Here is a 12379-nt window from a genome sequence, read left to right as displayed (position 1 = left end):
TACTTTTTTGATTAATTGTGCCGATCTGCTTTGCAAGCGGTGTCTGTGTGTGATAGATAAACCCAAAATTCATGAGTAAGCTATGAATCGGGCTTAATCTTCCTTTGATGTCGCATACTACGAAAAGACATTCCGGAGCTTTCTGTATTGGGTTGTGTGTGTATGTGTTAAGTCTCGGCTGTATTAGCGGTATGAAGGCTAAAGCAGCAGCTGTCAGCTCATACCCATCAGCTACGCTATGACTCTATTGTCTAAGGAGACAGTTAGTATAGGCCTGAAGGGTGGCACTGACACACAAAGACGCACACACACACACACATCATCTACTGTTGTTTCATATTTAACGCTTAGTTTATAATAAAGCTTATTATTGTGTCATGTGCCACATCTTTAGTGCTGTTTTTCTCAAAAACCAACACTAACATGCACTCACGCTTAAAGGGATAGTTCACCCAAAAATATTAATTCTTACATCATTTATCCGACCTCATGTCATTCCAAATCAGTATGACTTTCTTCTGCAGAACACGAAAGATATTTTTAAGTGCATTGGTTAATAAACAACATTAGCACCTTGTTGACTTCCATTGAATGGACATAAATCCACAGAGACATCAAAATATCTTTGGTGTTCCACATGGGCCGGTATGAGATTTTGGTATGTTCACCTTAAGCCAAACTATCACGGTTTCTCGGTATGGGGGTATTCCGGTTGCTGCTTAAGAAATGTTCTTTTAAATGTCTGAGTAAAAAACGTTGAACACAATAGATTCGATTTTTAAGCAACACACAATATTTGGAATAGTTGTAAACATGAACCGTATGTCAGGTTAAATCAGTGCTTCCCAAACATTTTCAAACAGGGTTGGAAAGGCATGTGTGTAAACTTAGGGCAGGTTTTTTTGTGTGTTTTGTTAACTGGTCAATTTAAATCTTCAAGTCAAATGTTTGAGATGGCCTCTGATGTCCAAAACTGCACTTTAAGCCGTCACCAGACCTCCAGTGACAAGGCTAATGCAAAACAGTTTTCTTCCATTACACAATACTGGCTATTTATTGGTAGTGTACAAGGTCTGTTGAAGAGATAAACTGTGAGATAAACAGGCGTAAATGGAATGACGCTCGGCACGCAGTTTCATGTGTTTGTTTCGATACATCACTTGATTTGTATGTCTGGGGTGTGTGGGTTGACCTGTTTTTCCTCAGCCTTGTTGTGTGCCTGTATAGTTACAATGGCTCATCTCTCTGCGATCTGAACAAAGAAAGTCCACACGTGCGTTCACCCTGTTGTGTTTAAAAGCCCTCAGGACAAACTGGTGTTTCGGGTTTTGTTGCCCTTGAGCAGAATTCAATTCCTCCTCTTTGCTTTGTTATCTTGTGTGTTCTTCAGACCTAGATTTCGGCCTGACAGTCCAAGTAACCAACTTCATATTGTCTTTATGAAACATCGATCAGGTGTCTGTGGTTTACAAGGTCATGTGTGAGTGCGCGTAGTTGAATTAATGGTTCGTATTACATTCTAACACCATCGGGTATGTTTGGGATATCATCACACTGTTCATAAAAACACTCCCATTCATTTTTAATGGGGAGAGTAATGTTTATTCAGATTACATGAGTAATGTTGGTCTCACTTTTATGATTACAATCTAGAACACCTGTGTATTATCTAATCTTATGCCAGACAGATGGCACAGACAGGCATTTTCTAGTGACCACCTGGCCAGTGGTGCCACAGCTCAAAATTAATCCTGTTTAAAGTGCCATCACTTAAGCACGTTCGATTTGAAAATACGTAGTTTTTTTACATCCTTGTAAATGGCGATTGCATTCAGAATGTGTGGAGAACTCCAGCCCGTGCTCGCACAACCTCGGCTATAATTCAGGTATGCATGAGTTTTTTTCTAGTGTATTGATTATCTTTCACTCTCACGATTGATTTTATGCACCTTTGATCTTTGCAGCTTATCTCAGTGATTTAAGGGATTATGAATCAGCACACATGAAGTTAAGGCCCATCCGAAACACAATAGCGACCTTCCTCTCTTCACCGTGACCCTCACCCATCATCCCTGTGTCACATCATTCCTCTGTCCTTCACGCCCTCTGAAGTAAACGCTATAGGGCAGATCAAACGCACCTTCTATTCCTTGTCTTTTCTTTTTAAACTTACGCTCACAGCTGCTACCACCAGGGGGTTCATGTCCAACACCCCGGAAGCAAAGCGACAGGAAATCAATGCAGGAAGCAAGCTGTGCTATAATTGACAGATCCTGTTTTGGCAGTCCACGGAAGGTGTACACTGAGTCATTGGCTTTAGGGTACGGTTCTATATGTGAGAGAGGACAAGTATGTGTTATTTAAAGCCCAAGGGCTCACAATAAACCAACACCAGGCTCTGCCTTTAGCCGTGTGGACTCTTGAGATGAGGAAGAGGTTGTAGGCAACACTGAAATAGAAGTGGACGGATGGTTATGGGACAGAAATAATGTAAGTGCTTACAGGTCCTGTTTATTGGTGTGAACATCCACAAATGGACAGGGAGAAAATGTAAACAGGGTTAAGGGGATTTGTAATGGGACATTTGGGATTGCATTAACACGGTTTTAACAACAATAAACTCATCGCTGCTGTTGTGGATGTGGTGTATATGCGTGTGTGTGTGTTTGTGTGGTCTCAGTATGAGCTAGCAGAATTTCAGTTAATTACTATGTGAGCCATTAAAAACAGTATGAAGTCGTTGAGATCTGGCACTGGGTGTAGGCCTGCTTCCCAAGGAGTATGTTAGTTTAAAAGCATCTGTGTATTCACACATGTGGCGCTTTTTTCCCAGCTTCCCATTTAGAAAAAATGAATTTACAGAGAAAGGTCTTTTTTCTTTATGTGAACTTTTTTGGCCGAGTGCTGGGATGTGGTATTAGCCAAACGTTGGGGGTGAAGCTCTTTCACAGACTCTCCTTGAAGTGCTTGTTTAATGACTAAAACAAAAAGGCAGCATTAATGCAGCTCTGTGGCTTTGCTCCATGGTGCATCTGAACTCAGTGACTGTTGCCAATGGCATAGCGGAAAGTAAATAACTACATGCACAGTTTGTCATGATAGACTTAAGTGTTGTTTGTATTTAAAGGGATAATTTACTATCAAATCAAAATTTCCCCATGTTTTACTCACCCTCAAGGAATCCTATCTAAATGTGGTTTTCTTCTTGAAGAATAATGCAGTCGGAGTTACAATACCACGTATCATTTTACTTCCAAGCGAGTGAATGGATGTTGACTTTTTAAAGCTCCAAAAAGTGAAGCCATTGATCAAAGAACTGCTCGACACGGCTACGTGGTCTTAGTGCAGGTCTTCTGAAGCATATAGATGCGTTTGTATAAATAAAATATCCTATGTCTACCTTCCCTCATCTCTCGAATGTACTGAACCAAAGTTTTGTTTTCTGGCAAATGACGGTGACGAAAGCTCCTGCCAGAGTAGACGCTATCCTATCGGAACAAATCGAACTTACGACACGCCTGCGTCATCTTCCGGAAAAACAAGCTTCTGGTTCACTCGCATTTGAGAGATGACAGAAGCTTGACATTAACGTTAATCGTGCTGTCAATATGGATATTTCTCTTAAACGAACACATCGATTCCCTTCGGAAGACCTTTGTTAAGCCCATGGAGTCGTTTCGAGCAGTTCTTTGATCATTGGATGCACTTTTTGGAGCTTCAAAAAGTCTACTCCCATTCACTCCCATTCTACCGCTTGGATGTAAAAGGATGCATGGTATTATACCTCTGCCTGAAGTATTCTTAAAGAAGAAAGTCATATTCCGTTAGGATTCCTTGATGGTCAGTAAAATATAGGGACAATTTTATTTGATAGTGAAGTATCCCTTTAACTAAATTGTATTGACGTTGTGTCTTCTAGATGTGTTTCATGAATGAACAACTGTTAACGTTGTGATTTGATAGCCATCGTATAAATAGTGATTAAAACACGATTAAAACATCTCATGGAAATATTTTGTAAATGGCTGTACAGCTGTGAAATGTAGTCTGCCAAGTAATGTGACCCTCTGTCTATAGCAATTGTTCTGTTGCTATAGACAGAGGGTCAAAACATGGAGAAAAAGAGATGTTTTCAAATTTGTCTTGCTGTGAATGTACTGAAAACAGATTTATTTAAAGTAATGCATTCTGTAATTGCCGTACATTTTCTAAGACTTGTAATACATAAAAATAGTCAGTTAACATCTTGAAAAATGTTTTACTACCAAGCTTGTGACTTTATTGGATAATTATAGAACTTTGAGTTATTATTACTTAATCAAAACAACCCAACTGCAGTTTGATTGATAGTACTTGGAATGCACAATAAAAAACATGATTTTGAAAATTAATCAGAGTTATCTGTTCTTGCAAATGAACTCTTCACTTTCAGATCATTTTTAGCTGATGACAATGAAATATTGAAATTGCAATGCGCAAGCTTAGAATAAACAATGTTACCATCCATTGGCGTGTCAACCTACATGTCATTCTTGCTGTTCTTAAGGATTCTACATTATGAAGCCATAGGCAACCCTGTTTTAGAAATGGTCTTGATGGAAACATTCATGTCATAATCTTAACAGAGACCTAGAAACAAAGAGCATTGGAGAACATTTCTCTAAAGGGTTGATTCTTTGGGATGAGATTGAACCTAAAACTCTACTCGAAGCCATGATATGATAAATATATTATAGGAGGGATTTATTTTGGGCTGATCGTCCTCAGGTCAGTTCAAAGCTCTCTAAACAATAGCCTTTAAACGGCTTTGTTGTCATAAATTATTGTTACATAGCCAACTTATCTCACTGAATTTAGACAATGTGAAGTTGCATAGATTAAAAGGCGATGCCGAGTGGCTTCTCACAGTTGCTGCAGTTCAGCCTGGTTCTATCAGACTGTCATAAAAAAAATGGAAGAGTCAATGGAATTCAGATTCCCTCTCGCTTTTCTCCCTGGATTCCTTCACCACAAAGCCTGTCAGATTTCCTCTCTTCAATCTTCTCTGTTTGCTCTACCTCTCCCATACATCCTGTCTTTTTATGTTTGTCTAGTCCTATGGCTTCCTGTCAGATTCATTTAGTCTCATCACAATGAGGGACGAAGAGACGTAGAGATGCTGAGACTTGAGGGGGTTTGCATCACAAAGTTAGAAAGGCTCCTTCACAGTCTAGACTGATTCACAATCCTATGCTTTGCCTTTTTCGATTTAGCGTGTATATGGGTCCAACTGTTTAATACACTCTTACATATTTGTAATCTCGCACCGAGCCCTTGTTATGTAATCTTTTTGTATTCAATTTTTTGTTTGGGCGTACGGAGTCCTAATCGCTCTTACTAAGTCACTTATCCCTCAGGTTATTGGACGGTTTGCCCTGATGACCCAACGACATTGAGGTCCCATCTGGTAGTCTACACAAAACTATACCTCACCAGGGGTGCAGGCTTAACGCTATGTAACCCTGGCAGGCCAGAGCAGCAGTGGCTGTGGTCATGTAGAGGCACAACCATTGCACTTGTCATTTGGATGGACTGTTGATTGACACCTTTTTTTTGTGCCTTTCAACTTAAGCTTGTTGCTATGTTTCGCTGGTCAGGATGTTTAAACACATCCTGGTGTTCACGCAGGCACTGATGTTACCTTTCACATGCCCTCTCAGTTTCGGTTAGCTGACAGGAGTTTAGCAAATTTCATCTCTGAAATCATTACACCTCAGTTTCCCAGCCTACATTTTTTGGTCTTCGTATTTCGTATTTCAGATTCATATTTCATTTTACTACACTTTCCTCTTCAGAGATATGGGAGACAAAATCTAAAAGTGCTTTGTTGAGACTTTATAAAATATTAGCAGGGCTCAATATTATAAATATTTGCAAGTGCATGTCATCAAAATCTTGTCAATATTGACCTCATTTCTAAATGCATTATTTGTATAAGAGTATCCCTTTGAAATTAACTTTTGCAGTGTAATAATGTACTATTTCTCTCCTTTGTTTGCTCTTGTGCAGGTTTGTGATTCGAGTGGAGTTTAATCTTTGCTGTGATTGGTCCAGAGGATCAGAGACTGGGTGTCATTTCTCACCGAGGAAATAAATGTGGGAGTGGGAGGAAGCAACAGCAGCGTGGAGCTCCTCCATCTCTCCTCCCTGTCACTAAATATCAGCCTTCTCGGTCCAGGATGCGCTCTCCCACACGACCCCTGCTGCCCTCTTCAGCCCTGAGACTTCACTGGTCTCCATGAACATGTACAGAGACACAGGGGTGTGTGCCACGCCTCTCTCCCAACCCCCTACCCACCTCCGTTTAACCCTCCACAATGGTCACTCTTCTATGGGTGATCAGATCCCATCCCGTGTCTCAGTGCCAAAAATGGGGGTCAGAGCTCGGATTGCAGAGTGGCCTCCACGAAGGGCAATGTCACGGGAATCGCTGCTTGAGAACGGCCAGGGAAGTCATTATGACCTCAGTGATGACGGGCTTACACGTGGGGCCTTGATCAGATTCCCCTACCGAGGGGATGGTGATTTTCTTGAATCAGGTGGTCATTTGATGGTTCCGGGCACATCCCAATGCTTTCGGACTGCGGGGTTTGCTCCATTAGGGCAGCGCTCCAACAGCGAGATTACACTAAGTGAACAAGATGAAACAGAAGTCGAAGGCCGTTTATTCCGGGAATATGGCAGTACCTCTTCCATCAACGTGCAGGCGGTGTCGGAACAAAGCTTTTTTGATATGCTCAGCCAGTTTCAACAAGAACGACCAGACCAGCGCAGCACAGCCCCTGACAAACTTGGAGAGCTTCTTGGTGCACCGACTACTTCAGATGGACCAACCTCGCATGCGTTCGCATCAACACCACGTCCTGACGACCGCCCAGAGAATCGGGTACGAAAGAAGAGCGGCGGCACGGAGTCATCTCTCGGCACTTCCTCCTTATTCCGCAAACTCCGCAGCTCCAGCAGAGGGGAAATTGAAACTCCCCGTGGTGACGCCGATGATGCTCGAGCCCTAGAAACGTTGTCTTGGCTCTGTGTGCACAGTTTTGCCCACTATGACGCTCAGAGCGTACTCTTTGACTTGCACGAGGCAGCGGCTTCCCGCAGCTATGCCGCTCAGCGGAGAAACACAGCCACCGGAGCGTCAGCTGCTTCCTCCGCCGCTTCCTCCGCCGCTTCCTCCGCCGCTTCCTCCGCCGCTTCCTCCGCCGCTGTTTCCTTGGCAGTTTCCAGAGCTCTTGCTCTGGGGGGTGTAGAGCCCAGCTTTTCCAGCACTGATGACCTCAGTGTCAGAGACCTGTCGGAAAGTTCGACCCTAGTCCTGGAACAGTCAGAGCAGGCTGGTTCACCCAGTTCTAAGCACCAGTTGTTGCTGAGCTGCCCGCATTTTCTCAATGAGACTGGAAGCTTTGGGGAGCGTAACGTAAGCTTCCAGAGCTCATGGGCGGAGCGGGGAGAGTCTGGCGTGGTGGAGGCCAGGCTGCGTCCACGTTGCAGTAATGCCAGTGTGTCTATACTGGAAGCGTCGCCGGAAGTTCAGGCCTCCAGGTTGGAGAGACTGCAGCATCACTGCATTGAGCACGTCGACCTGGGTGCCAGATACTACCAGGAGCACTTCCATGGGAAAGGTAGGACATTTTTGATGTTTTTATTTGACTTGTCACTATTCTCTACATTGCAATATAATTAAATTCATTTTAAAAAGCCATGTGAGATCCAGAGTGTCTGTAAGCATGAGTGATAGCAAAGGATGTATTATTCACACACAGTAAATAGCAATCAAATAATGCTGAAGTTATGAACGTCTTCTATCATTAACCAAAGAAAATAAAGAGGAAGTGAAGCTATGCTCCCAGCACACATCTCACTACGTCTGCCTCCCAAATATTCATCTCACTAAAGGTCTTTCCTTCCCAAATGCCAGTGTTATAAAAAAACTGAGTCTAAAAATAGCCCACTCGTCGCCTTGTGGCCACATTAGATAAATCTTTGCACATGCACCCTTATCATCATGCTCCTAATTACATGTCCATGTCTGTTATGAGAAGAGTTGGCTAGATAAAGGTTAACATTTCAGAAATAATCAATGTTACCATAAGAGAAATGTTCTTTCCAGGGTGCATACCAGAGAGGGCTGTTCAACGATTAATAATATCACCAAAAAATTGTGTACATAATATATGTATGTTTTCATGTTTTTATAAACATACAGATAAATGTATATAATAAAGAAAAGTATAAAAATTAACAAAAGTTTGTATATACTTAAGAAAAAAAAAAGAATTAAATGTTATTGTCTACATATAATTTAAATGATATATATGATGTATATATACAGTAAATATATCAATGCAGATATTTCTTTAAGATATATGTGTACTTGTGTGTGTTTATAAAAACAAAATAAATAGTGGACAGACATCCATTTTGAGAACACAAACTTTTATTATGGGTCCGATTAATTGTTTTTAACAGGCCTGATATCAGATATTGTTAAAGGCGAATTGTTCAATTTCTGCATCACGAGCATCATCGAACACAAATTCAGAAACGATGACAGCTCAAACACCTTTTGGTTTGTCAAACAGTCCTAAGCTTATTCAGTTGGTTGAGGCAGTGTTGCTGGCATATTCGAGCCAACAATTTGATGTTTTGGGGGAAATAAACCTACAAATACCATACAGCATACTAAGCCAGAAAAGTATTTTGACATTTGAAAAATTCCACTGTTCACCTGGAAGCTATGCTTTCTTAAGAACCTTTCATGGTGGTCTTTTTTTACATTTGGGTGTTAAATGTTTCACGTAATGACTAAGAATGCGTCATGAGCTGCCAAGGTATTTTTCCTTGTGGCGCCAAGTACTTCTTATCAGCAGTCAATGTGTTTGCTGCATTTTCTAGTGTAGCAACACTTTGTTTGATAAAGTAAAAACCTCAGTGAAACTGTATGTAGTAGACATACAGTATGTTGGAGTTCCAGCTGAACTGTAGCACTGATTCAGTCGGGGGGCAAGCACACTGCGTAGCATCAAAATCTTGGAAAGCCCATAAATCCACTCTCCTGAAACATATAATTCTCCCAACTCAAGTTTCCTGAGCTTTCACAACCCTTACAAAACAGCTAAACTCATATCCTGTGTTGAGACTCTGGCTTGACAGATTAATGAAACATTAGACTTCAGTAAATGCCAAAATGAAATGAAGAGTGGAAAATCGATAGGATATCAAATTTCCATTAAAACACTTATGCTGTTCTGTGTACTATTTTTGAACCCTGCTATAATTGGACCCAGCAGTAAATCATAGTGTATAGTGTGTATGTATGTATATATATATATTAGTGTTGCTGGAAATGAGCAGGTTTTATGTGTGTTCACATTTGTAAGCTTATTGAAACTTGCTGTTCATATGACCATGTGTAGTTTTACATCTTAATACATTCATAACTAAAAGAAGTAAAATACAAAATAGGCTTAGTTTTGTTAAACACTCAGTTTCACCGTTCTGCTAAAATAAAATCCGGTGGGAAAACTTGAAAGGACAATGACTTCCTTTAGTCTTGCATAATGTGTTCAAGCAACATTGTGTATGTTTTTGTGTCTGGTGTTGTATTGACTTTGAATGCTCACAGCACCTACAGGAAGTCCTATAGCCAACCAGACATTGACTAATGTCCTTTGTCCAACATTGACCTACTTCAAGCAGCATTTTAAGTTTTCCTTATAAAAAGGTCCTTTTCCAGCATATATTATATCCACCCCTCTTATCATCTAACCATTTTCTCCTTTTTATTTTGACCTCATGAATGACTTTTTTGTGGTCTTGTTTTCTTTTATAAATGGTATTAATCTGACTTTTTTTGTTTGTTTGCTTTTTCTACTCAGAGCACTGGAACTACTTTGGTACTGATGAGAAGCTGGGGCCTGTCGCTTTGAGCATCCGTAGAGAGAAACTGGACGATACCAAAGATTTGAAGGACCAGTATCAATACCGCATTATCTTCCGCACTAGTGAGGTGTGTATGACTGAGAAATTAATTATACCTGCACACTGCGTCCACAAACAAATACCAGAGAGTGTGTGTCATATATAAAACGTTCTACTGGTGCACAAAATGACCTGTGGTTTGACTTTTATCATTTTTCAAATATCAGTGCCTGACCCAGACGACAATGTGCTGTTGTTCAGGTCACAGGAAGCGTAAAAGTTAATATGTTCCACATGAGGCTCAGTCAATGTTTATAGGAGTAAGAAGTTTGGCATTATGGTTTGATTCTATTATTTATAAATGAATATCAAAATTTCCTTGTGGAACGTAATTATCATCACAAGTTCAACCGGTATAAAATGTCATAGTGTTTTCATGTCCTGTGCTTTTCTGATGCAGACATTTGGAAATTGTGACCGCTGTTGAGAAAATTTACTTTTTTTTTAATAAATGCAAACATGTATAAATGGATTTAATCCTTTTTTTAATCTGTGTACTGTATACTGCGTGTAAGGCCTCTCCTGTTGTAAGGCCCCTCCCAACTAGATTTCTATCGTTTCTATCAGCGTTGCATGAGAATCAACACAGATGGCTGCGTTTTCTCAAAAATGTAATGTGTCAAGTGGGATGCATTGTTTCGTTCCTGTGTAAAATGTAACAGCTGTGTCTGGTGCTTCAAAGTTTGTTTCTGCTCACCTTATCAATTGTATTTTTATTGATTTAGTTAATTCATTTTGAGCACTTTGTCTCTCCGTGCACTTCAGAAGTAGCTTTTGAGACGCCTTTATATGGATGTCAGGACTTGCTTGAAAGCTTGCAAAACACTTACAAACGTAGCATCAAACGAATTGTAACTTTACAAAATAGACACAAGTTCTTTGCACATTGTGCTTCAAAGAATCATTAATGGCTCATTTGAAAAAAGCCCACTGACGCCTCATAAAAATGGCCAATGACGCTTAAACAAATAACAACATTTCTCTCCAAACGCAGATGAAATATTGTCACATCAAGTTAAATGCTGATTTGAGGAAAAAAATAAGCACTGAAGTTTTTCTCCAGACTTTTAGTGGGCCATCTAATTTTTCCACACTTAAGTTCAAGTAAAATCTGAGCTCGTTTGGTGTGGCCAAGAAGTTGAGTAAATGTGTTTGAAAAGTGCTGAGCTGTATTGGTATGACTGGCTTTAGTCAGATTACATGGCTTCCTGGACACATCAGACTTACTCTCTTTAAACAGCGCAGTCTTCAGTTCACACATACACACGCTCATTCATTATCATAGGATGTGGTGTCTCAAGTATTTACTCACTAAAAACAAGGATCATTATTTTAAAGGTTTCATTTTAATGTGTGACCAATCTCATGACGTCTTAAAATATGTGACTTCAATCAGAAACAAAATCACAAAACATCCTTATGAATGATCCACAAATTCCAAGAATGTGTACTATGCCGATTTTTGCATTCCAGCGGCTGAAGACCGCAATAGCATAAGCGTGTGAAAGATTAACAGAGGATGTGAGATGCTGCATGTGATGAATCAGGGATTCAGTGGAGAAAGGATGCCACACAGTGGGCACTTCTGGACACTTGCATTAATGTGGCATTTCTCTGTCATTCTTGTGGTCTGTCACATGCTGTCAAGATATTGGGGTAGTCATGTGATGATGGGACATGACCCGTGTTTTTGTGTCCTCGTGGTTGCTTTAGATGGTCACGTTGCGAGGAGCGATCCTGGAGGACACGGTTTCATCCTCGGCGAAGCATGGATCGGTTCGAGGTCTGCCTCTGAAAGAAGTTTTGGAGTATGTGCTGCCAGAGCTCAGCGTGCCCTGCCTGCGACTGTCCCTCAACACGCCCAAGGTCACGGAGCAAATTATAAAACTGGACGAGCAGGGGGTGAGTACTGGGTCACCAGTTTAAAATATATCCGTGGCTGAGAACAAGAGATTTTGAGTTTGAGGTCTAATTCACTGGAAACACAATTTCTCTACTTCAAAAACGTTTCATGTGTGTGACCTGGGTTCTGCTTGTGTCTACAGCTCAGTCGGAAACACAAAGTTGGCATCCTGCTGTGTCGGGGCGGACAGAGCACAGAGGAAGAGATGTACAACAACGAAGAAGCCACTTCAGCGTTCACCGCCTTCATGGAGCTGTTGGGAGAAACTGTGTGTCTGAGGGGTTTTACCAAATATGCTGCCCAGCTGGATACCAAAAGTGAGCACGACTCTCTTAGAAAGAGCCCAAAATTAGAAAAACGTCAAGTGATGAATCATGTCCCTTTTAAGTTAAGAGAAGAGTTCTTCTCCTAACAGCATACCACTTAGAAATATGTCAAATATTTTCTGTGACT

At 40.9% G+C, this 12379-nt stretch overlaps 1 protein-coding gene across 4 annotated transcripts in view; it reads left to right on the top strand.

Annotated features, from left to right (window-relative positions):
* sipa1l3 (signal-induced proliferation-associated 1 like 3) overlaps window positions 1-12379 on the top strand; it is a 59236-nt gene that overhangs the window by 28159 nt on the left and 18698 nt on the right. For all 4 annotated transcript variants that reach the window (XM_056765932.1, XM_056765933.1, XM_056765934.1 and 1 more), the window contains exons 3-6: window positions 6049-7664; window positions 9921-10051; window positions 11737-11925; window positions 12069-12243. In XM_056765932.1, coding sequence (XP_056621910.1) covers window positions 6278-7664; window positions 9921-10051; window positions 11737-11925; window positions 12069-12243 — 1882 coding nt within the window. In that variant the 5' untranslated portion in view covers window positions 6049-6277. The remainder of the gene's footprint in view (window positions 1-6048; window positions 7665-9920; window positions 10052-11736; window positions 11926-12068; window positions 12244-12379) is intronic.

Source organism: Triplophysa dalaica, chromosome 14, assembly GCF_015846415.1.
Source record: "Triplophysa dalaica isolate WHDGS20190420 chromosome 14, ASM1584641v1, whole genome shotgun sequence".
Taxonomy (NCBI): Eukaryota; Metazoa; Chordata; class Actinopteri; order Cypriniformes; family Nemacheilidae; genus Triplophysa; species Triplophysa dalaica.
This window is presented reverse-complemented; position numbering and strand designations above follow the sequence as displayed.